General features: G+C 43.1%; 1 protein-coding gene across 2 annotated transcripts in view; it reads right to left on the reverse strand.

Annotated features, from left to right (window-relative positions):
* Window positions 1–20,526, reverse strand: part of UNC5D (unc-5 netrin receptor D) — a 547,698-nt gene extending 527,172 nt beyond the window's left edge. For both annotated transcript variants that reach the window (XM_042983507.1, XM_042983506.1), the window contains exon 1: window positions 20,424–20,526. In XM_042983507.1, the coding sequence (XP_042839441.1) occupies window positions 20,424–20,526 (103 nt within the window). The remainder of the gene's footprint in view (window positions 1–20,423) is intronic.
* Window positions 20,527–26,423: the final 5,897 nt, after the last annotated feature.

The following is a 26,423-nucleotide window of genomic DNA, read 5'->3' on the forward strand; positions in this document are numbered from 1 at the left end:
CCTGTGATATCTCCCTCCCTGCATTTCCCACAATGCCTTGTAAGGTTTATTCTGGCATGTCCCTCAGTAGACTGTAAGATCCCTGATGGTAGTTGCAGCTTGTATTTCTAGAACCTAGTTTCTAACACAGTGACTCAAACACAGTAGAATGAAATATAACTTCGTATCAGAATGATTTTAAGTAGTTTGCGTGTATTGATTAATCCTCAAAATATCTCCTTGCAGTAGGTACTATTACTTATCCCCATTTTACAGGTAAGGAGACAGAAACACAGAGGTGTTAAGCAATTTTCCTATGGCCACATAATTAGTGCTAAAAACTGAGTTCTAACTCAAATAGTCTGAGGTTATAGGAACTATTCTCCACTGCCTTTCAAAAATATATACACAATCAATATACTCAAATGTTTTTTGGAAGAAAAAAATTCAGATCATTTACAAGATGTTAAAGTAACTTGTTTCGGATCATACATCTTCCAATTTTATTTCCTTCTCTGCAATCTCTATTTCTTCCTTTTGAGGCTAAGTTAAAAAAAGGCCCTATAATCTGGCTAGCCCCATGCATGGATGTGTTAAATTCATGTTAATTCTCCTACCTAAATACCCATTAATGGGACTAATTCTCTTGGTGAGTCTCGGGCAATAAAAGCCCAGTTAGAAATGCAGGTAACTTATTTTTACCTGAGGTGATTATTTGGCCTATAATTAATATTACCAACTATTATCAGTTCCTACATCAACTCATGCATAATCTTTGCCCAAAGCAAGGTCAGTCATACATAACACCGACTCCATGGCAGAAGGCTTACTGTTGCAATTTTTCCCTGATGTACAGGAAGCATAAGTTAGCCCCCGAAACAGCAAAGACCATACAAGTTACGGCCTGGTCACCAGCCAGCGCAAGACCAGTGAGGGGGACTCACTGGCTCACCAAAGCCCCAGAGAGCCAGAGTTCATCATTTCTGAGCTTGCTTCCTCCACTGTTTTACCACAGGGGAAAACAGAGCTGGTGTTCAAGGGCATTTACACATTAGGAAACATTATAATCGATCAACTGCTGATACCAGAGACAACAGCCAAGGACAGAACCAAAGGATAGATTCCAACACACATTGGCTTAGGGAACCACGAGCAAACCTGGTAACTAAGAGGTGGCTGGGAAAGCCACTCTGGGGCACTTACTATAGCTGGGTCTAAAGGGAGTATTCTACCCAAAGAATCCTGGATACTCATGTGAATCTCCATTATAAAGTTGGAAGGCACCTTGGTATGACACAGAAAAGAATATATGAAATGGAGGTAAATGGACCTGTGCTTCAAATCCTCCCCTTCCACTACTACAGGTATGGCCTTGGGACAGAATATCCAAGTTTTAATTTCCTTATGTATAAGACAGATAATAATGCCTATCTTATACAGTTAGTGTAGGAAGTAAAGCATATGTATGTCAAGCATCTACCATGATGAATGGCACATAGCAGACATTCACATGGTCACATATAATTAGCAAGCCATAGCTCAGCACACAAATATTCATCGTAGCTGATAACTATCCATCCATTCATCTACTCGTTAATTCCTTGAATTACTAAAATGTGCCCAAAAACAAGTATGCAATGATTCAGGAAACAACACGCCTGTCATCAAGGTGTTTTATAAAGAAACATAAACAGGCATTCAACTCACTACACAGATGACTTCCAGCTATGAAACTGATGCCATTACAGAGATGCACACATGGGGCAAACACTTTTGTAGATTAGGAATTGTAGAAGCTTTCATTCTGGAGGTGAGGACTTTAGCTAAGAGAGGTGCTGGTGGTGGTGAAGGAACAGATGAATTGAGAACATGTTAAGTCACACAGATTGCCAACAAATATGGTCTTCAGATTTTTATTTTCTGCATCTTAATTACTTCAGATGCATTTCATTAATAAATCAGTTTAAGAAGAAGGTGGGAAGGAGACTTGGCAAAGACTAACTGCTCTAATCTTAATTAATTTTGCCTATGAAAATTCCCTGTAATTGTTTGCTTCCATCCAAGAAAAAAAAAATACAGAATAGGAGTGTATGTAATGATGATTGCTCTTGGCTAACTAGAGACGACTTCACCACAGCTGAGACGGCCTGCACCCACATATGAAAAGTAAATATTCTAAGTAAGTGTATCCTTACTTATCTAAGCCCACAATAGTTAGAATAGCTCATTCTAGCCAAGGTCTGATTCATTCTGATGCTGAGATGAAATCCGTACATGGTAACATACCAGGTATAGAAAAACCCCTCTTCAGGGGCGCCTGGGTGGCTCAGTCGGTTAAGCATCCAACTCTTGGTTTCGGCTCAGGTCATAATCTTGCCACATTCCTGGGTTCAAGCCCTGCGTTGGGCTCTGTACTGACAGTGCAGAGCCTGCTTGGGATTCTCTGTCTCCCCCTCTCTCTGCCCCTCTCCCACTCACTCCCACTCACTCTGTCTCTCAAAAATAAAAATAAAAATAAAGAAAGAAGCGCCTTCCTTCAAAGTTGTCTTGGGAGTATTCAAAAAGAAAAAAAAAGGACCAAAACTAGCATTCTGAATTTCAAAATGGTAACCAAATCACACACCATCCTCCTACTGATTAAAAAAAAAAAAAAAAAAAAAAAAAAAAAAAAAAGACTGGGTGTCTTTTATTTAGTCAGCTCAATGAACTCAAAGAGCTACTATAGAAGTTCTCTGAAGAGCTTACTGCCAGCAGTCATGGGGCACTACAGCCACAATGGGTGCGACCACTAGCCCCGTGCGGTTGTTGAAAAATAACAAATATGTGCTATTTTCACACTTGTCCAAAGCACTGAAGAGATGTCACGGGGATATACTCAGAATCTGCTACCAAGAAGGTAACACTCTGAAAAAATAGAAGAACTCAAGTTTTTGGTTCATACCCAGATAATTTGTTGTTCCTCTCTCAAAATGGTAGAGACAAAGAGGAACCAATGGGGATGTACAGGCTAACAGAGTCACCGTGAGGAATATGGCTTCTACCTGGAGAACTCCTCTGAGTGGTTGGGTATCTCCTGGGATTTTATATTCTCTATTTTCTATTCTCCCATACTTTCCTGTCTTTTCAAATTTCTTAGAATAAACACATAGTATTTTCCAAATGAAGGGAAAAAAAGTACTTTCACCTAAAAGAACTACTTAGAGGAAATACAATTAAACTTCCCTGCGCTTAGTCGCATGAACTTAACCATTTAGCCTATTCATGACTTTCAGGATGGAAACAAGAATGCCAGCTCCTAAAACTCCCACTGCCAGGCCTGCTGGCTCACTGACTGGGCTTCCCGATGTTCTCCCGTCTGGAAGCTCCCAGCAGTAAACAGTTGAGTGAAGGGGGCACTAAGAGTTCACCTCAATGACTTGCATCAAAGAGCAAGTCGGGATGCTTCCTCCAGAACTGTAACCATCACAGGGCCTTGGGCCAAAGGGTTATTATGTGTAGCTGGTACCCTCTTATCTCCAGTCTTTTTCCTATCATTTCCCATTTTTGAACCCTCAACTCAAATACCCAGGATCCTTAAGTTCTCTTCTGATAAAACAAATTCCCAACTATCCAGACTCATTCAATCAGAAAACCAGCATGCTTTTAACCTAGCAAAACTTCCCTAACATGGGACCACTAAACACTTGTTCCAAGTTCTTTGGCTAATTTAGGCTACCAAGATAACAGCGAATATTGTGGAAGTGTGTTATCATTCCCATAGGTTTTGTATTTTATTAGATGGGGTAGCACAATGATTTCACCAAAACACATTACACACCTAAATAGTGGTTTTGCAGTTAAAACACCTTAAAACCCAACTTATACCAAACACGGCCCTGTGCCAGGTGTTGAGAAAGTACACTAAAACAAAAAATTATCTCTGACCTTGGGTGGGAAAAATCAGGAGCGAGAAACACTTATAAAAAAAGAACTAGAACATGGTATGATTGGTGCAGCACCAGAAGTGATGTCAAGGTATGGAAATACAGCATTCAACAAGAAGAATTTAACCTCTAGGAGGGGGGAAGATTCGAGGATAGTGGTCTGTAAAGGCAGATTTGTTCAACAAGGGGCAGGAACAATGGCACAGAGATGTGAGTCCACACAGCATGCTAGGGAAATACCCAGTGTCTGGATGTGAAGTGAATGTCATTGTTGGCAATGGACTCAACCAGTCTAAGAATCTCGAACCTGCCACATACATCTCTTTACCTTGATCGCAGTATCTTCACATTAGTTCATACTTCTGGACAATGTCTAATAGGTTAGTTCTTTGCCTGTGGAATGGATAATGAAAGGTGTTCTGGAATAAGCTCAAGAAAAAAATAGGGTCAGGGACCACCTGACCGTCTAAGATTTGTGTGGTCCACAAATCTTAGTCATCATGGGGAGGATAATACAATGAGATTAACTGGATAATATCCTACAGCCCTTCATTTACAAATCCCAGTTTCATTCAATGGTTTATCAAATATCTATTCAGTAAAAGAACATATTCCGTCCAAAGGTATGAAAGATGATTAAAACACCATGCCTGTTTTCAGAAGTTTCCACATAACAGGGAGCAAGAGAGAAATAAATATACCTAAAACAATACTCAAGGCAACATTGCAGAAGTGTAAGCACAAAATGCACAAGACAAAGGAAGTTGTGGGGTAGTTTTGAGGCACAGAAAGTCTACTTAAGTAGAAGGTACACAAAGAAACAGTAGGAATTAAAAACAAACAAACAAAAAACCCTACAAAGGTTTTGCTGGAAGTGTTCTGAAGAACATTTTATGCCACACTAAAAAATGTCCATGTAGGTATGAAATGTTCATACGGGGCACCTGGGAGGCTGAGTCAGTTGACTGTCTGACTTGAGCTCAGGTCATGATCTCAAGGTTCATGGGTTCAAGCCCCACATTGGGCTCACCATTATAAGCCCTGATTCCACTCTGCATCCTCTGTCCCCCTCTCTCTCTGCCCCTCCTCTGCTCACACTCGCTCTTTCAAAAATAAATAGACATTAAAAAAAAATGGAAATGTTCATACATTACAAAGGTGACATCACAGATCATCAGAGAAAGAAGAGGGACTTCTCAGTAAATGGTTCTGGGACAACTGGTTATTCACATGAAAGGAAGAAGTGAAACTTCTAACTCAAACTCTATGCAGAAAAATATGAAATGTATTCTAGGTGGATTAAAGGCCAAAATAGGAAAGATCAAACTATACAATTTAGAATATAGGAGAATGTATTCAATTGCATTTAGGAAGGATTTCCTAAGCACAACACCAAAGAGCTAAGCATAAAATGGTAACACTAAAATTGAAACTTAAGTTCATGAGAAAATAAGGTAAAATATCCAAGTCATCAAGAAATACCGTAAAGTAAAACAATAAATAAAAATAAAACACTAGGAGAAATATCAAGCACACCTAACACATTAAGGCTTCTATAAAATATTTTTGACACATATATACTTAAAGCTACTATAATTCAATAAGATAAAAAATGAACAAAATACTTGAGTGTTTCACAGAAGAAATACAATTGGCAACGAGGTATATGAAAAAATGTTTTAACTTCATTAGTAATCAGAAATATGGAAATTAAGTCCATGCAGAGATCATCACGTTCAAACCACGAAAAAGCAGCAGAAACCTCTAGGCCAGAAACACCAAATGTCGGCCAACGTGAAATGACGAGAGCTTATAAATTGCTGAAAATGATTTGGCGCCATCTGGAATATTCAACATGCTGGTGTTCGAGGTCTCAGAACTGTCTTAGGTATGTAAGAAACACTTGAAAATGGGTACCATTAGACACTCATAACAACGCTCCTAGTTAGCACTTTTTGGAACAGAAAAAAATCTGAACGAACCCAAATTTCACCGACAGCAACGTAATTATGGTTGAGTCACACCACTGAATATTGTATCTGAGGGAAGTGAATCAACAACGGCACATGTAATAACAGAGATAGAACACAATCTTGGTCGTGACAAGCAACAACTGCTGAGAAATATGTAGACTCTAATTTAAATACATCTCCAAAGGAAGTAAAAGTAAACTGTGTAGAAGTACATACATATTTGTTTAAACGGTTTGTTAAAAACAAGGAAATGACGAGCGCAGAATGTGAGCATGATTACTTCTAAAGGAGAATCGCAGCGGTGCACTACGGGAGAAACGCACCAGAGTCAAGTGTTGAGAATGCTCCACTTCTTACGTGCGGTGGTTAAGCACACAAATACCCATTTTAGTTTCATGTTTAAAAAACTACTTATTCATCCACAACAATACCATCACAAAATGTCTTACAGTTTGGATTTGATTTCACAGACAAATAAGAAACCGCTGGCAGTTGTGAACAGGGCAGTAGTGTTAGAAACCCTTGTGGGGCACCTGGGTGGCTCAGTGGGTCAAGTATCTGACTTTGGCTCAGGTCATGATCTCAGGGTTCCTGAGTTCGAGCCTTGCATAGGTCTTGCTGCAGTCAGCGCTGAGCCCACTTCAGATGGATCATCTGTCCCTCCTCTCTCTGCCCCCCCCCCCTCTCTGAAAAATAAACATTTTAAAAAAAGAAACTCCTGGGGTGCCTGGGTGGCTCAGTAGGTTAAGCCTCTGACTTCAGCTCAGGTCATGATCTCAAGGTTCACAGGTTTGAGTGCCGCGTCGGCCTCCGTGCTGACAGCTCAGAGCCTGGAGCCTGCTTAGGATTCCATGTCTCCCTCCCTCTCTGCCCCGTGCCGGCTCACACAGTCTCTTTCCTCAAACATAGGTGAACACTGAAGAAAATTAAATAAGGAAGGAAGAAAGGAGAGAGAGAAAGATAGAAAGAAAAACTCTTGCCATGGCTGCGGCAACGATGTCCCCACCTACCCCTCTTGGTCAGCAACACTGCTGGTGCCCGGGACCCTGCCCAACACTATAGGAGGCTCTACACTGCCTCTATCCTTCAGACATGAAGACCAGGATGACGACATTAATCCACTCGGAAAGATGAATACTTATCATTTACATCCTGGGCCTAGAAGCTGGATCATGTGTTAAGAGGATAGGAATCTACATCTGTGGGTCCTGGGCTTGTGTCCAGAAGGGAAACATGGTACAACCTCCAAACCTGGGTTCTTAGAAGTCTCCTCCCCTTATACATAACCACTCTCAACGATTCTCGTTCCTTTTAGTAATACCTCAGCTGTTCCCAAGCAGGAGACGTCTAGCCCCCAAAGGCTGAAATGTTTTGTGCCATCATCCAATTTCACTCATCCAAGTCACCTGGGACACCATGTGGAAGGAGGAGGCCTAACATGGAAGTGGAAGCAAACTAGGATCAGTCACCTTCGATCCCTTACTTTTGAGAGGACAGTGATTTTCAAATTACCTCGCTAAATTTCAAAACACGATCAGAATCTACATTTATACACAATCGGCGCACCCATTAAATCAACGGCTCTCAATCTTATGTTCTCAAGCTGAGAATCTCCTGGGGAACTTAAATACCAGTGGGTCATCCCCCAGGGGATTCCGATGTGCTTGGTCCGAGTAGAGGCCCTGCCAACAGCGGAGAACATCAGAATTACACCGTTGATCCTCATCATTTAAATCACACACGTGGATTCCTACACACCCAGGTCACGCTACACATTTGGTGCTCATCTTTCGATCTATTGTGTTTCAATAAAACCACTTAAACATACTTTAAACTGTTAAACATCACTTTTCAGCTCAAAAAAGTTAATGGCCACACACATTCTAAGTACCTGCATATGATGGTCTCCCCCATCCTGGCTGACAATGCTAGAGATGTCCGACTTTCTGCCGAGTTTGGGGAGGGGGTTGGGAATGGCGCCAGGTGATGACCAGCCATTTGCACATCCAAAACCCGACCACCATTTCCAGGAGCAAGATCCTTCACTGATTATTACTAAAAATAATCAAACCCCGAATGCTCTGACACCTAATCTCCAAGAATCAGAAGTCTTCAACATCCTACGTGTTTTACACTTTTCCAGCGAGCTGGCTTTGCCATGAATCATCATCAAGATCCAGTCACCGGAGTTTCCAAGCTCCAACTTAACCACAGGGTTTGCTTTTTGCAAGTTCTTGTGGCCTTCAGAGGGGCAGAATTCACTTTAAAATAAGGAACAATAGGGGCTGCATGAGAAGAAGCAACTGAAGCTTTTAAAATTACATCCAGTCACTGCCTCTGAATGTAGATTTATAGCCTTTTGAGGGTATCACCAGCATACTGTTGCCAGCATCGAAAGCCTTGTAAGAAGCAGCACCAGTTAAACGCTTATGCACATTTAAAATCTGCTCCAGCTCGTGTCCTCAGTGTGTCCACCATCATGAGCAATTGAATAACACCACCTAACAGGCCCAGCTGACCATTCAAATTGGAAAGGGTTCCCTTCTCACCACACCTGAATACACAGATTTAAACAGGGGAAAAATGCAAGTTGGAAATAATTTACTTGCCCAGGTAAGTAGGTATGTGGCAAATACCATTCTAAAACTGTATCCTTTGGGTAAAGTATAATGCACGGCACTAACATCACATAGTGTTAGTGGAAATAAAGTTAATATACTCTTTCCTATGTACAGGTTTTTAAATAATTACACTTAACAAGTATTTAGGATGTACTGGTGTTTGTAGTAGAGTCTTAATGCTAGTTCAGTATGTGTTCGTTCATACTGCATACATTTAGTACAAGGATGCAGAAGTAATTGAGACAAAAGCTTAAGACTCACTCCAGAGGGGCACCTGGGTGGCCCAGTCGGTTGAGCGTCCGACTTCGGCTCAGGTCATGATCTCGCGGTTTGTGAGTTCTAGCTCCGCGTCAGGCTCTGTGCTGACAGCTTGGACCCTGAAGCCTGCTTCAGATTCTGTATTTCCTCTCTTTGCCCCTCCCCTGCTCATGCTCTCTCTCAAAAATAAATAAATGTTAAAAGAAAAAAATTTTAAAAAAAAACACTCCAGATTTCATCCCAACACAAATCTATAATGTAGACCCCTTTTACAAAATTAATTAGCTCTGCTACACTGAACTAGCTTGAGTGCCTCAAATCAAAACCCCAATATTCAATGATTAAGAACTGAGCCAAGAAATCTCTATTATTTCAAAGGTATTTAGAAAAATGTAAACATTTTAAATAAAACGAAAACATCCTTTAACAGAGAAAAACAATGATCAATAGTCTTTAGTCTTCTGGTATCATTTCTTTTGAATTCCTTTGTGCCTCTATTGATGACGTTTGTTATTAGAGCCTGGAAAGGAAAAGAGGGAAGAGTGACATTGAGAGACAGAAGATCTGGATTCATGGGCAGGCACCGACAGAAATGACCTACAGAAGCCAAGAAAGCTACGTTGCTTCTCTAGACTTTGGTTGTTCATGTTAAGATGTGGGTCTTACCCTAAAAATATTAGGATTCTCTTCAGCAACATAATTGTACAATTTTCCTCTACAAATGGGAAACAAATACATAGAAACTCAGTGATCAAATCAGTGTTCATCAAATGTTAAACGGAAGGCCACATAGATGCTATCTTCTGCTTTTAGACAATGCCCCTCCACAAAGCTAGAAGCTTTAGAACCACAGCACAAAGACAAGTATTGAAAACGAGGATTGACCAGCTCCCAGATCTGTTAAATCTCTTTACAAAATGCACCCAAGTCACGGAGGCAAATTTGAAAGCAGTGTTCTAACACACAGTGAGTTTTATCACGAGTGTGTTATTAACACAGTGTTCAGAGACTTCGAATATAGAGACAGAAAATTTCCTAAGTCTGGTTTCTATTAGAAAGGGAAAGTAAGCATCCATGGGCCCCCACACTCAAGTGAGCAAACATGAGCTATGGCGGAGAAGGGGCATCCTATTCATACTGAGGATGAAAGGTACTGAAAACAAAGCAGAGCATCACAGAATGTGAGAGCACGCAGGAGCTTTAAAGACAATTTAGGCATTTCTTCTCACATTAGGAATAAAAACAACCAGGGGCACCGGGGTGGCTCAGTTAAGTGTCTGTCCTACTCTTGATCTTGGCTCAGGTCATGATCTCATGGTTTGAGTTCGAGTCCCCCACAGGGCTCTGCACTGAAAGCACAGAGCTGCTTGGGATTTCTCTCTCCCTCTCTGACTTGCGCGCTCTTTCTCTCTCAAAAAAGAAAAGAAAAAAAGAATTTAGTCCTTTCTTCTCACTTTATGAATAAAAAGAGCCAGGAGCACCTGGATGGCTCAGTCGGTTAAGCATGAGACTCTTGAAAAGGCTCAGGTTATGATCTGTTGGTGAGATGTAGCCCCCAACCCCGAGTCAGGCTCCACATTATAGGCGTAGATATTCATTCTCCCCCTCTCTCCCTCCCTCCCTCCTTCTCTCTCTCTCTCTCTCTCTCTCTCTCTCTCTCTCTCCCCCTCCCTCCCCTCATATCTTCTCTTTCTCAAAAAAAAAAAAAAAAAAAAGACAAAATAATAGATAAGACAGATAGATAAAAAGTATCACAGAACAAAGTAATAGGTTGAAGGACACGTGGTCTCAAACTCCCCAGGCTCACCACACTGCTTAAATGAGAAGGGAATTTCTGAGAAGGGAGTGACTTTGAGGAAGAAACAAAGATTTGGGGGTTAAATGAGAGATACCATGGAGAAAGAGAGAAATGGGAATATGTGAATTAAGAAGCTGACTTTCAAGTCAAAATGGTATCCACATCTCAAGTGTGTTATTAATGCCTTTTAAATTAATAGTGTAGAACTTTAATGATCTAAGTTTGCTATAATGATGATATATGACATTCTACTAATATATAATACATAGCAGATACCCATGCATTAAAGCACTTATCACCTTGACAACTGTTAATAATGGGCTCTACAGGTGATGGTCTTTTCTGCTGCAGGATGTGATACGATACAGCTGTCTTTTCACACTGCCATTGCAGAGGCTGAAATCCATCTCAAGCTGTCCGCTAAATTTGAGAAAATATCAAATGGGCTGTGTGAGTTTTCTTGCTTTCTTTTTGCCCCAATGTAAAAAAAAAAAAAAAAAAAATTTGACACAGTTTTTTCAGCTTTACATCCTTAAAGGAAACCCCAGAAACACTTACATCCCACCCACATACCTCACCTGGACAAAACCTGTGAATCTCCTGATTGTTTTTGGTTTTGTCTTAAGGAAAACAACTTTGGGAATCTGATGCAGGCTACTGGCAATCAGTGTAGCTTCTGGCCCCAAGACTGAAGGAGATACAAGGGCTGTCGATTTAGATGCAGTCAACTCCTCCCAGCCCCTTTCAAAGGGCTTATCACACACTTACAATTTGCCTGGCAAAGAATCTTATTTGATGGTCTGTATTTTTTCCCAATCTCTTTCTAAGATAGGTTGGATAATTTTGTTTTAATGTTTATTTTAGAAAGAGAGAGCGAGGGTGAGTGCAAGTGGGGCAGGGGCAGGGAGACACAGAACCTGAAGCAGGCTCTATGCCATCAACACAAAGCCCAACGCAGGGCTCGATCTCACGAACCCCGAGATCATGACCTGAGCTGAAGTCAGACTCTGACTCAGCCACCCAGGCACCCCAAATAGGTTGGATAATTCTCAAAGACATAATGAAAACTGTTATTGGAAGTCCGTTTGTACTGAGCCATGGCAATACTTCCAAACACAAATTTAAAGACTTTAATCTTGTTTTACAAGTGTACACATAAAGAAAAAATAAAGCACAGGCACTCAAAATTAATAATGAAGACAAGGCAGAGGGATGCCTGGGTGGCTCAGTCAGTTAAGCGACTGACTCTTGATCTTGCAGTTGGTGAAATTGAGCCCCATGCTGGGCTGTGCACTGACAGCACGGAGCCCGCTTCTGATTCTCTCCCTCTCTCTCTCAAAATAAAAAATAAACTTAAAAAAAAAATAATAAAGACAAGGTATTTAGAAAGCCATGCAGACTGAGGAGCTAGTATTCTATTTCTAAAAACTGTCTGGTTTGTAATGGCATCTTTAAAAATAAAGCCGGAGAACTAATTTGTGATTTTACTTTAATGAACACTTTAATTCCTTTGATTAAGAAAATATTATTGCTTAGCAAGTTCCTCCGAATGTTTGACATACAGCTTATTCCATACCGCAGTCTGCCATGAGAGATCTAGTCAAGTTTTAGTTCCCTCCAATCACTCTGACACATTTCCCGCGCAGGGGCATCTCTGCTTATAACCATGAGAACATAATACCAACAGACCAAGAAGGCAACACAGGTATCACTCAAAATTTTTATTCAGTTACTCTCCTCCATCACACATGCTCACGCATCCAGAGCCTGGTCTCAAATATAATGTGAGCAAAATGCTTTATCATTCAGCTCAGGTCTAATGACTCTATCGGGCCAGAAAACAGAAGTACATGGTAAGTAAGTCCAAAACCCAGAAGCCATTTGGAGACTCAGCTTTGAGTCCTGGTACTACTTATTGCTGCCTGTGTCGCCTTGGTTGAAAAATCTCTACATCTAATTTTATCATCTGTTCGATATCAGGGTGGAGGTGAAAATACAAAGCAATCATACTTGTGAACATACCTTAAAAGTATCAAGTTCCATGCAAATGAATTATTACTCATAACAGCCATCCATGATAGTGTCCTTCTTCTACTTAACCATCTTTCTAGAATAGGCTATCTAGTAATGTAGGCTTTGGGGTGCCTGGGTGGGTCCATCGGTTAAGTGTCCAACTTTGGCTCAAGTCATGACCTCACACTGTGTGAGTTTGAGCCCTGCATCAGGCTCTGTGCTGACAGCTCAGAGACTGGGGCCTGCTTCGGACTCTGTGTCTCCCTCTCTGTCCCTCCCCTAGGACATTCTCTCCCTCACTCTCAAATAAAACATTAAAACATTAAAAAAAAAAAAAAAGGAATGTAGGCTTTACAATCTATTAAGGAAAAAAATATAGGGGTGCCTGGGTGGCTCAGTTGGTTAAACGTCTGACTCTTGATTTCAGCTCAAGTCATGATCTCAGGGCTGGTAGATTCGAGCCCCACACTGGGCTGCAAGCTGAGAGCACAGAGCCTGCTTGGGATTCTCTCTCCCCTTCTCTCTGCCCCTCCCCTGCTTGCTCACGCTCTCAAAATTAAAAAAAAAAATAAACTTAAAAAATACATACATAACTATCTTATAATTCTTTAATTCTTCCTCTGGCAATTATATTTCCCCGAGTATTTTATCACAGGATCAAATAAGTTTCAGAAAGTTTAGTCTCAGTAGTATTTATACCTTACATAATAAGGCTGGAGTAAAAAATACTAGTTGGTGGGAGCCTGGGTGGCTCAGTCAGTTAAGCATCCAACTCTTGGTTTTGGCTCAGGTCATGATCTCACAGTTCAGGAGTTCGAGCCCCTCATCAGCCTCTGTGCTGATAGCATGGAGACTGCTTGAGATTCTCTCTCCCTCCTTCTCTCTGACCCTTCCCCACTTGTGTTTGTACGCTCTCTCAAAATAAACAAACTAAAAAAAAAAAATACTAGTTGGCATATGCTATTGGACAAGAACTATCAGGTGCTGGGTAAGAGTTAATAGTAAGCACAATGGATCCTGTCAGGTGCAGAGAACTATCTTGCAGCAGATACAACAGACCCCAGCACCAGCTCATACACCATGTTGTGACAACCACAATCCATCAGGTTGGGGAGCCTCAGTACCCTGTATGAACAGCACTGTTTTTCTGAACCAACTGATTTTCTCTACCTCTTACTTAATGATAGCCCCATCCTCTCATTATCCTGAACTGTGCATCATTTGAAGTGCAGGTGCAGTCGACACATACAATAAAAGGAAGAAGTGATCAAGATGAGTAGAAAAGCTTCCTAGTTAAAAATCTGACTTTGGGCAAACTGTTCAACTTCCTAGGGACTCAGTTTCGTCTTTATTACCTGCAATTAATTAGATGCAAACATAAGTCCTCAATCACTTCACAATAGAAAGACTTTTCAAATACTGTTTACAGATGCTAGAAACAAGACATTATCTCATCTCAGAGCAGTGCTCCTGAATGTGTTAGTTTTACGACTGGCTGTATGTTTGCCTGAGTTTAAACTGACATTTGTGTTTACCTATTCTTCTATTGGCATTTTAAAAACAGCCTCGCACTGAATTCCACTTCATACAGACTTGCAAGTGAAAAACAATACTGCAAATAAAAAACCCCGAATTACACTCATCTATGGCCCTGCTACTCAAAGTGTGGTCCATGGATAGGGTCATCCAGGAGCCCGTCAGAAATGCAGAATCCCAGGCCCCTCCCCAGGTTTACTAGATCAGAAGGTGCAGTTTAACAAGATCTGCAGTGACTGAAATGTGCACTAACATCTGAAGAGAACTGACTTGTGAGTTTCAAAGACATTACCAGCATAGCTCCCATAACCTATGAGCGTTTCAGTTTCCCCTCCTCTCCTGGATTTTATTAAATTAAATTCAAATGAAGATGGTAACTCCTGAATAAGTGCTGTTGCTAGCAGAAGCCACCAATCACTTTCACACCACTCCCAGCAACACGCGCACAAATATATTCACAGGCAGATCTCTCATCCAATATTTAGAAAATAAATTTGCTTTTATAGTAAGTTATCAAAATCTGTGAATGATATTACACAAAACATAGCTGTGCCAGTGTTAGTTGAGCCTCTGAAGAATTCGGGATGATTTCTTCCTATGCCTGCCCACCAATCACCTACCTTCTGGAATTTCTGCAACATCGTTTTCCCCTGGACTTACCTGATGGAGAAATTACAAACATTTGATTTTAGATGACAACAAAACACCTGCCAAATTCATTCTCCACATGGCTACAGTGACGTTTTCCCCCATGATTCCTCTTAACCTTACAAGACCAGGTTGGGTCGGTGGAATACACCTGCCGAGGTCTCTCTTTCTGGAAAGGAAGGCTCTTTTGCACTTTACGAACTAGAAATTTGGGGACAGACAGTCAACATCTGCATTAAGTGAAGCTGTCATTGACCTCACTTGAAAGGCAGCTTTTGGCTTTCCGAGTTCCTTATTTATGAAGGAAGGAACTGCTCACAGGGGAAGAATTGAGGCCTCACCTTACTCTGGTCTTTCGGAAACAGTATCAGGAAGTGTTTTTCAGTCCCGCAGTAGTCTGATGTAGCTGAGAAGCATAATATGGGAGTGTTGTTTCTCCTCTAGCCCCAGAAACACAACCCAGTACTTCTGCCCCTAATTTCTGGGTCAGCGAAGTCGGTGGGGAGGGGTAGGTGCTGAGCACAAAATCCGTGATACACCCTGTACTGCACACACACCCACTTTCGGGAGAAATACTCCAGAAGCACAACGGAGTTCACAGTGGATTTCTAATACAGTCCAAAGTGGATCCATTAACATCCACCTAATTCTGAAAATTATATACGCACAGCATGTGTATGCGCACAATGAGACCATACGAGGCAATGTGGCCCAAACAATTAGAAGTTCTTTTCAAAGTGGAAATGCAAAATAGAACGAATATCTATTTTCTATAAATGAATCTAGCCATCTGCCTTGAAAGAGCAGCAGCAGGAGTACCCAAAACAGCAGAAACAGCAGCCTCTGGTGTTAACAATCTACTCTCCAATCTCATGCTCCACATTTCCCCGGCAAACAAGGCTAAAAATACAAGACATGCAACAAATAGTCTCTTGGGATCTGCCATTCCATGGATGGCGTATTCAATCAGAGTAATATTTTCTGTTGAAATTCAAAATTGAAAAAAAAAAAAAGCAAGCTATCATATTAGAAACGGGCGTTCAGAATTTTAAGTGTGAATCCAATCCCAAAGTATATTAAGCTGAATGGTGAGAGGGTGGTTGTTTTCATACAACATAAATCTCTGAGATTTATCTGAATATATTTATAGATTTATTGAAGCTACTCTAAATGCCTCTACAACTCTCACAGTTACAGAGAAATCATTTTAGCGCTTTTGTCACCAAAATGTAAGGGTCACGTTATTTTTGGCATAGTTTAGAAAACAGTCCTTGTTTAAGGCTCTGGAGGAGGACAGGGCAGGTTTGAATCCAGGCCCCTCCATATACTACCCCTATGGCCTTGAACAAGTTATTTAACCCTTGTTTGACCTTGTTTCCCTATGTTAAAAATGAGAATATTACTTACCTCACAGTGTTATTTTAAGGACTAAATGAGTTAACATACGTGAAGCATTTGGAATAATCAATGGCACACGCTAAATACAATAATCGCTATTATTATTTCTCGCTCAAGGCTACAAAAATGCCTTCTCTTAAGGAACAGGTATGATATAAGGAGCGGTAGCAACACAACGGTAGTTTTCATGCCAACAGCGGCCACTTAGCAAATGAGGGGGTGAGCTGGTCAGTGTCTTCACCTAGAATTTGCGGCTGTCACTACAGGAAAGTTCCCTCTAGGTATTCAGGCAAGTCAGTAGTTCACGAAGGCATCAGAACGAGAAGACAATGCCATGGCTGGTCAAGTGGCACTTCCCTGAGGATGAGACAATCAAGATTCAGGGCCAAAGTGCAATCAAGAAGCATCCCCATCAGGGCTTTCTGCAAACGTGTGTGCCTGTCCATTAAGAGGATGCCTCTACTCCCACTATGACCTTCCTTAAGGGGATGTTACAGCACAAATCTTTCTTTGGATGGACACCTGTCTTTGGGATTCGATTTTAATGCATATGGTCTGAGTCTCTAGCCTTCATATTAAAAAAAGAACAAAAGGCACAAGGGAGTGGTATCAAATACTATCTCCTCTACAACAAATTCCTTGAGAAATCTTTAGAGTTGGCGGTATTTTAAATCAGGTTCTATATATGGTAGAAGGAAGACAATAAAGTCATTGAGGCGATACAGACAGAAAAGGGCTTCCCTATCTAGTAAGACAGCAAGGTCTGGAATCTTCCCGCTACAGTTCAGAGACCTCCCGGAGGATTCCTGGCCCCCTAACTTCTCCCACCCTAAGGGGCACCGCTTACAAAAGCACACACAGGTCACTCAAAGAGTGAGGAAGGACATTTATTTTTCATAGTAAGACAATGAAAAAGGACAACAAGCGCTTTTCTTAAGGGCCAGATCAGAACAACTAACCTCTTGTTAAGGGCTGAGATACTTAAGACACTCCTTGAACACACTTTGTTGGGTAGGAAAAGAAGGTGCCATTGGACTGCTCAAGCTGCGAGCACAACCCAAGAGTTAGAATAAGACCAACCTGGCAGAAAATTGGGAGAAAACACTCTTTCCTGATAGCACTATGGAGGGACAATTTTTTGAGGAAAAGGAACAAAATGAAAAAGGTGGCGGGGGGGGGGGTGCATATAATGGTCACTAGGGAGGAAATTAAGATAGATTTTAAGATGTATGAACCAGATAGACAAATGGATTTTAAGTATGTGTAAACCATCTGACCCTATTATGCCTAGATAATGAACATGTACCACTCATGCCCTTAATGCATTTCTATAGCTATTATTAGGAAGATTTCATTGTCCAGGAAATTTTTTAAAGCAAGGAACTGTAAGTTTAGCCTATCTAAGATCATCTCCTCCCTGCCTTTAGATGAGGGTATCTTAGGTACAGTATCTAATACAGGAATCGCAATCAGATCTGGAGCGCCACTCCAGTTTTTCAAAGAACAAAACAAATCAACATGACAACATGATGTGGATTCAATTTGCACTTGGCAGGTCATGAATAACTTTTAAACAACCTTCTTTTAAGTTGGAAAGTGTTAAAATATACAGTAATCATGGCACCAAAGTGCCTTCCTCACAGTATGCCAGAAGTCAGGAACATAAATCTGAAGAAGTCAGTCCTGTTTGCAAAGGAAGGAACCAGAACACTGCTCCTTGGGCCATTCACTACTAGTTTCTACAGGCAGTGTCCTGCCCCAAGTATCTTCCTCTTTGAGTACATTCACTTAAAGCCAATCACCTGAAACCACCCCCCCTCCTCTGATTTTTAGTGGGTTTTACATTAGGTATGGAGAAGAAAAGGGAAAAAAAAAAGTTGGTGCAATCATCTTAGAAACAAAGGATAAATAACTGTAAAGAAAATGCTACTGAATTGTTAAATATTCCTAAATCATCAAAGCAAAAGTATAATTCTATATAGCCTGTTGTTTAGGGAAGGGAGAACACCTTGGTTCAAATCAACATGGAAAGGCTTGCAGGGAAAAAAAAAAAAACAAAACTATTTCTTTGGATAAAGAACCACCACCTAGGGCCAACCGTATGGAGGCTGGTCAGACTACTCAGCAAACATGCCACGAGAGCGTACCTCTTCTTGCTTTTAATGAAGGGGCACCTGCCCAAGCAGGCAGAACTTAAGTAACATTGAAACCCACCCTTTGTTCTGAAAACTACAATTGAGCCCACCTGTCCAAAGCCAGGTGCATGTAGCTTTACAGATTCCAGAGCCTGGCTTACTACTCATTTCTTACAGAATCTCTGACAGATGCTAAGGGTAATGGGCTTCACACCCCAAAACGTTAACATACTACAAGGGAAATATTAGTCAGATTTACTGCTCCGCACCATGTGTCTTGAACATTACTATGATCCGTGCAAGACATTTTGTTGTAAATAAGCCTGCAGAGTGTACAGTATGTTTTCTAGGAGACCTTTAAGGAACAGCTTGCAGACAAGAGGTGCTAGCCTTAGTTTTACAGCCAGCAAAACTCCATCCAAGAGGCTTCTGGCAGATCCCCACCTCTTGTTTGGAGCTGGCTTCAAGACAACTCCACCAACCAAATTCCAAGGGGTCAGGACAGGGAGCCAGTCACTCTTGGGTATTCCACACCAAATAGCAGGTGGGAATTCAGACATTTAGATAACTGAGAACAAGCCGGCTTTTCTCCATAACCGTATATTTAAAACAACTGAGCTGACTTTGCAAGGAGGCATTCTCCATAGTAAATTAGATGGCTGAAGCCTGTGCTTCTTCCAGCAAGGGAAAGAACTATACTTCACCATAACCCGGTGTGTGCAATCACCGAGGCTCATTTTTAAACCTTTGCTGCTTTTTAAAGAGCCTGCTTCACCAAAGGAAGAAAAAAAAAAAGCAAAAAAAAAAAAAAAAAAAAGTTTTCAGGAAATGAAAAGCAAATAGTCACTGAACAGGATCATAAAGCAGAAAGCCTCTATCCACCTCTTTTCCTTTTTCTAATTCTTCATTCTAGGCACCCAGACTGTTTTTAACACACCGTTAGCTTTCATAAAAATTAGATTACAGAGGTTCTTGTGTGATCATGCTGAACCCCTTCCACACTCCCGGCTAACGCATTATGTTCAGGATAGCCAGAGAGCAGAACGTGAGGTGGTCAGTTCAGTCCCCGCTTCCAGCTGGAGGAGCGTTAAGTAAATCATTCAACGCAATTACATATTCTAAACCCAATGGATGGCACACGGGGAAGGAGAAAGCTAAAGATGGGCGGGAAGGAGAAGCTTCGGGATTATTTCCAAGGTAAAGCCACAATACTCAAGCTACGTCTGAAACTGTCTCTGATCATCTTCAAAACAAGTCGGCGGGATTTATCTTTAACTTGATGCTCCCGGTTCTCGCTCACGGTGCAGGTGAAATCAGTTGCAAAATTTCACTCTACTGGAGTCCGGAGGATCCAGGAAAATGGGGTTTACGTTTCAAAGTCAGCAAGGAGCGGCGTTTCCCCGCGGCTCGGTGGAGCCCCGCGCTCGCTAGCTCCCTAGCTGGAGTGGGCACCTGGTAGCAAGAGGAGGCGCCGGGTGAGCCGGCCTCGGGCCAAATGCTTATCCCGGCTCCGCACCGTAGGCGCAGCTAACGCGAGTGGTGCACAAGGCTCTCCGGGGCTCCCGCACGCACGCGGCCTCCTCGAAAGAAAACCCAGTGCTGTCTAGGTCCTCTAGCGAGTGTCGCCCTAGGAATGTCACGCTCAGCGGACTTTAGCTTGGGTGTTGCTCCCCAAAAGGAAAAGGCGCCCTCTCCATTCAAGCCCACCCTACAGAGGGAGACCTCTATCACCCCGCCCCTCTCGCAGGAACTCTCGGACACCGCTCTGCGCGCCCACCCATGATCTCTCTCGCCTTGGAGACAAGTGGAGAGGGCAGGGGAGAGAGATTGGAGCGAAGAGGTGGGTACTCGGGTCTGCAGCAATTGCGGAGGGATCGGAAAAATGGAGCAGGCGATGCGCGTCAAGGGTAGGGGCCCCGGTCACAGCAACCTGTAGGATTGCGGCTGATCGCAAACTTGGGGTGGGAGTCAGGGGTCCCCTCGGAGGTCCTCCGCCCGATTCCCACCCTGTCGGGTCCGCGCGCGGAAAGGCGCGGGGCGCAACTTGCGAAGACAACGCCGCGGGCGCGGGTCCCGCTCAGTCTCGCCGGCGCCCCCTCGCCTCGCTCCCGGCCCCGCCGCCCGCTCTGCCCCGCGCTTACCTCGGGCAGCCGCAGCCCCCGCCGCCCAGAAGCAGAGCCCCAGCCACGGGAGCCACCGGCGCGCCCCTCCAGCGCCTCCTCCTGCGGCTGCCGCTTTCCCCATGCTCCTCGCCCCGCTCGGAGTCCGGCTCCTCTTCCACGCCCTGGGCGCCCGGGAGAGGCACGGCGAGCCGGGGGCCGAGACGAGCGGGTCCCGGAGGTCTTCAGCGAGTGACTGATCCACGGCGGCTCCCTACAGCCTCGGGGCAGCGCGCTCCGAGCCGCCGCTGGCCGGGCACCGGGAGCCTGCACGCGCCCCCATAGCTTCCCGCGGCGGGGCGACCGCTGCCGCCGCGGCCGCCACCGGAGTCGCGCGTCGTTCCCGCAGCACCGCTCGCCGCGCTCCCGCCGCTGCCGGGTTCGGGACTACGGGGCGGAGGAGCGAGTCCGCATCGCTAATGAGATGCCCGCGGCCGCCCCTTCTCCTCCCCTCCGAGCTGCAGCCAATGAGCCGGGCCGGGGCGGGGCGGCGGCGGGCCGCGCGGGGCGGGAGGCCGGGGGGCGCAGGTGAGCCCCGCCGCTGCCGCCGCACGCGCTCCCGGGTATCTCCGCTCTCGGCAAATAGCCCCCGCTCGCGGATCGGGGCGGCGGGGTCCGGGGCCCGTTCGGGGACGCGAGCGCACGCCTATGGGCGCGAGCGAGCAGCGCCTGCGGGCCTCTCCGAGGCGAACCCGGCGCAGAAAGATGCGGGCGACTCGGGGTCGGCTGCTTCCCGGAAACCTCTGTTTCGTTCAACTTCGAGCCCTTTCTCAGTCCTGCCCCTCCTTCTTCCATTTTTTAACATCCGATCAGACAGCACGCCTAAAATAGTCAAAGCAAAAGGAAAAATACTTAGACGCCAAGTGGGGGAAATAACAGTAGAATAAACCCATTACTGTAACTAGGCGAAATATGTATGCATATAAAGAGGTGGAGGAAATTACAGTCAGGGGTGCGTTGAGGGGTATGTGACAGATTTTTTTTCTACTTTTTTTTTTTTTTAACTTTTCTGAAAGCGTCCGTATTTCTGATGCCTCCTGGTTTTGTTTGTTTTCATCTGGGACCTGGGAATCGCCTTTCTTCTAAGTATCAGGGAAAGGAGAGTCGTGCTGGCCTTTGTAACAAGAAAGAAAGAAGACTTTTTCTTAAAAGTGTGGTTTATTTTGAATAAACTGTCAAAGCTTTATTTAACTGCTTTTAAAAGTACCTCATGGTTGCCTCGTATTCTTCCCTCGGCTGTAGTAACTTAAGAGAGATTGCCTTAGGCCACACAGTTTCAGAGCAAAGAATGCACCTGAGGAATTGGCCCTGAGTCCAAAACTCCACAGGCAGAGCACGCATCATGTCTCACAATATTGGGGCCCCCAAATGGTGCCACAACTCAACTATTTAGAATATGGGTCCCCTTTGGCCTGCCTGACCCCAACAGCAACCGAAGTCTTGGCTTGCAAGAAAACCTTCCCAACAGTTCCCTCACTGCCCACACTCGATATTGATACAAGTAGTACTTCTAAAAAATCCATCTCTGTCTTGACAAAGTGCTCCCTGCTCCCAAACACCTTTCTCTGGAGAATAAACAGTTTAGTGTGGTAATTGTTCTGGATGAGGTAATTGCGTTAACTTGCTTTCTTCTAAAGAAAAAGAAGATGGTAGGCAGAAGGATTGATTCCCCGATAGGCACGTGTGCAGTCCCTCTCCCGAGTGCCACCAGGCGTGTGAATGTCCGGGGCAAGGAGCCAGTTGTCTCCTCCAGTCTTCTTGTAGCTCAATAAAAGGTGTGGGTCCTGGTCAAGAAGCCCAAGCTCTGGGGAATGAATGCTTCAAAGCAAAGACTAATGTGGGGCCGGCTAGGGACTTGCCGGAAAATCTCTTTAGAATCTTGGTAAATGAGTGTTTTGTCCTTTTCCTCTGAGAAGGTGAATTGAGAATTAATCTACCAAATATGCTTTACCTGTCTTCTGGAAAATAGTCATTCATCCTCTGACTTTCCTTATTCTTCAAGACTATGTGGCAGCTCTGTCACAAATGAGTATTTTCTAAAAAAAAAAAGAAAAGAGAAAAAAAAAAAGAGAAAAGAATTACTATGTTTCCAATATAGTATTGAAGTATTACTACTGTCCCCAGAGGAGAGCAATAGTAAAAACAATTTTATTTTTTTAAGTATGTAGGAAATAGATGAGCTAATATTAATTAATAATTCAAGTCAACTTGCAATGACAAATGAGACAGAAGGAGAGAAACCAAGAAGCTCTAAGTGCATACCCTGTTTAAGGATTGGGTCTTTCACATACATACTTTGTTTTCATAGCCGAACCAAACCCAAGAATGTAGGTATTATTATCCCTGTTTGGCAGACAAAGAAAGTCAGGCTGAGTATAAAAGTGATTTTCCCAAAATCACATAGGGAAGTGGCTAAACATCAAAAATGAGACACCGGTCTGTGTGACTGTAAACCCAAGATGAAGGCTGAGGTACTGTCCTTTCAATCAGGTGTCCAGAAATAGACATTCTACCTCATTCTTCTCAGTACGATTTAAATACTGGGTTGGGAGAAAGTGGATCTTCAGCATTACCTCCACATATTATATACAGGTATGAATTATATACCATGTATTAAGTTCTATATATTAGTACACCCTGTATTAATCTAATTCTGGCTATTTTAAAACAGGCGTGAATTGTATTCCATTCCATTTGGAGAAATAAACTGAATAATCACTGCCCAAAATCAATGTCTCCAGCCAAGGAACAGGAGCAAAGAATAGTAGAAGAACTAGCCTGAGACTCAGGACACCAAAGGACCAGGCCAATGACACTGCCAGGGACTGGCTGTGTAGCCTGGGGCAAGTCAACATCGCCTGGTGTCAGTTTCCTCATCTGAAAGATGAGAGTATTTGACTAGATGACTTTAAGATCAATCCTTTTTTAAGAGCCATCATTTTCAACTATACTACATTATGATTTTGAATACTCAGTACAAACAAATCAGAAATTAAGCCACCTATTCTGGAATTGGGGCAATTATATAACAAATGCAAAATATGTTCCAGACCAGGTTACTTGGGACTCCAGCCACCCTAAAGGTATTAGATGTAACCAGGAAATATTAACTCCATGAACAGACTTGGTAAAGTTTTTTTATCCATTCTTTGTTGTTTGAATGCACCATGCCTCTCACTTTATACACAAAGATAAAGAGGTAGAACATTTCTACTTCCATTGCCTTTTGGTCATCGTTAGCACAACCAGTCTAAAAATAGAAAATGTTTGAGTCAAGTCAAACTTGGAGAAGGAGAAATAGAGACCAGGCATACATCCTTCCAAATATAATGAAATTTTTTTTAATGGCTTACAATTCCTTAGGAAAAGTTCTGTCTTTGTCTGGAAAAAAATATTTAAGGATTTTTAACCAACCTACTTGGTTGGTGTAACAGTAAACCTCGAGGGGAAGTTAAAGAAAGTAGAAATATTCTACATGAGTAAGGAAGAATGTGTTGTTCTAGGGTTTGGGGAAGGAAGAGGGGAGCCCAGGAGTTGGTGGAAAGCCATGTCTGCTAAGATGTGGCCTTTCTCCTGGGAGCTCCAAATCATCACTAAGGATATGGAGACAAGCGGCTTTATGAAAAAATGGCAAAGAGACTATAGTTTGCATCTAGATTACTGCAGACCTAACAGACACTCGGGAGAGAGAAAAAGGACCCCAGACATGGAAGCTTTTGAAAAGTATGGAGATATTTTTGGGCTGTCCTAAACCACAGACCTGGATTCTTTTAGGAGCAGGAAGTGCCTCATTTAAAATCTGAACAAAAGCAAGGTGTCAGAAGTCAGTGAGATCCAGACCCTTGGGAACAGAACACAGCTGCAGCTGAAACGGAGAGGAAATGGGCTTAGGAACATTCCCCAACGACTAAGGGAAAGAAGAGCTGGAAAGAAATTCCACAATATATTTCTGCACCGTGCTTTTATCTAACTTTCTGAACTAAATGGGCAAATTTTAGTTATAACTGCTCTGAGAATTTCTCTTAGTGTTTTTCGGACCTTTCTATGCTGCATGCGGATCCTTTTCTACTAAGCATGATGATAGAAAGAGAGAGAGCAGTCTTCCCCTCCTTTCATAGGCATGGGTTACAGAGAGAGGACGGTCTTCCCACATTTGGGATGTTAACATGTTAGCTTCTTCCATCCTCCCAGAACCTGACTACTGTTGCTGAAGACCCAACTTATTTCTAGCTCTGCCAATGCCGGACGTTTCTGATAAAAGCCACTATTTCTATGAATCATACAATTATGATCATAAATAGGAAAGACCAAAAATCAACTGGACTAAAGGGCAACAGCTGCCAGCTTCAACGGGTGAACTTGGCAAGACAAGTAAATGAGATATTCTACGAGTGATATTTCCATTGGGAATATTCCGTGCCAGTCATTTCCCCAGGAAGGTCTTGTTCAATCAGAGCAGCACATTTTAGAAATGCATGCGACTTTCAGAGAACATGTTAAATTTTATTCGGCACCGCGTGCTCACGGCCCAGCTCAGGATTCACGAACCTGCTGGAAGCATGGGGAGAAAAGGATGTTCAAAGCCGGGAGCTGGGAGTTCTTCACGCATCATGTTCTATCGGTGCACAATAATCCAGGTTAACGGTCTGCCCTGTTAAAAGCAATATGGGATCGTTTGTTAAGTAAACCCTCTCACACAAAATGAGAGAAGTCCATTTTAGATATTGGGCTATGAAGCAGCAATAAAGTGCAAAAATCCAATACATTTGTTTAAAAAGGGCAGCAGGGCACCGAGATAAGAGTCTAACTAAACAAGTTTTTTCCTGACATTGTAAGTGTGCCTTCTCCATTTGGTACCCAGGGAATTCTTCCTGGAATCGTGCATCCTGGAGTTTCAGCTTCAGCTGCTGACACAGACGAATGAAAGAACTTAAAAATAATAACAAGAAACACAATTCTTTGGCAGTAAAATTAATGTGTTAGCGCTTAAAAAAAATAATAAACTGGGGAGGAAAGATGAGATGTGTTAACTCATAAAAGATGTAGCCTCGGACGACAGCACAACAAGCGGCCCCTGAGTTACCTGACCTTGGCAGTTAGCATTAGAAATGTGACAATTTACACATCCCACCACTTAGGGGTAGCGGAGGGACAGCCTGATAGCTTCCCACATTGGGAGAAAATGCCACGGCTCTTCCTGTCAAGTGGAAGGTGCTGCCAAACCTTTGTGGGGTGTGTATTCGGGACAGATTTTTTCCTGCTGAGTTTCATCTCTGTTCCTTTCATGCCCTGCCTTGGGACATCAATTAACTATTCATTCATTTGTTCCTCTTCATCTAGAGTATAGTAGGCCATGTGCCTGCTGGAGGAGGCAAAGGAAGAGACATCCAAAGATAAGGTAGGTTTATAGTTGAAAGTCATAGCTGCCATGTAGTCTTGACCAGAACACACAGGTCAACCACACAGCTATCTCCAATCAAAAGGCTTGAGGCTGGAGGCGATGCTTGCCCTGTTCTGGTCAAGGATAAAGTCAAGTGGGGTGCCTGGGTGGCTCAGTCGGTTAAGTGTCCAACTTCAGCTCAGGTCATGATCACACAGTCCGTGGGTTCAAGCCCCACATCGGGCTCTGTGCTGACAGCTCAGAGCCTGGAGCCTGCTTCGGATTCTGTGTCTCCCTCTCTCTGCCCCTCCCCCACTCATGCTCTGTCTCTCCATCTCTCAAAAATGAATAAACATTTAAAAAATTAAAAAAAAAGAATCGAGTCAAGAGTCAAAAATGTAACAAGTTGAACAAACTCATATTCCAACCTTCCCATCCCCTCATGAACATTATGAGATCTAGGGGTGTTTGATTTTCCTGGTTCTGGCATAACACCCAGAGCAAATTGTGGGAAAGTAGGGTTAGATGCAGGTTCCGGTATCCAGACATGACTAGGGTCAGCAGATATCTTTTTCAACTAAAGGTACCCATTTTTCTCCCAG

The sequence above is a fragment of the Panthera tigris genome, chromosome B1 (genome assembly GCF_018350195.1).
Source record: "Panthera tigris isolate Pti1 chromosome B1, P.tigris_Pti1_mat1.1, whole genome shotgun sequence".
Classification (NCBI taxonomy): Eukaryota; Metazoa; Chordata; class Mammalia; order Carnivora; family Felidae; genus Panthera; species Panthera tigris.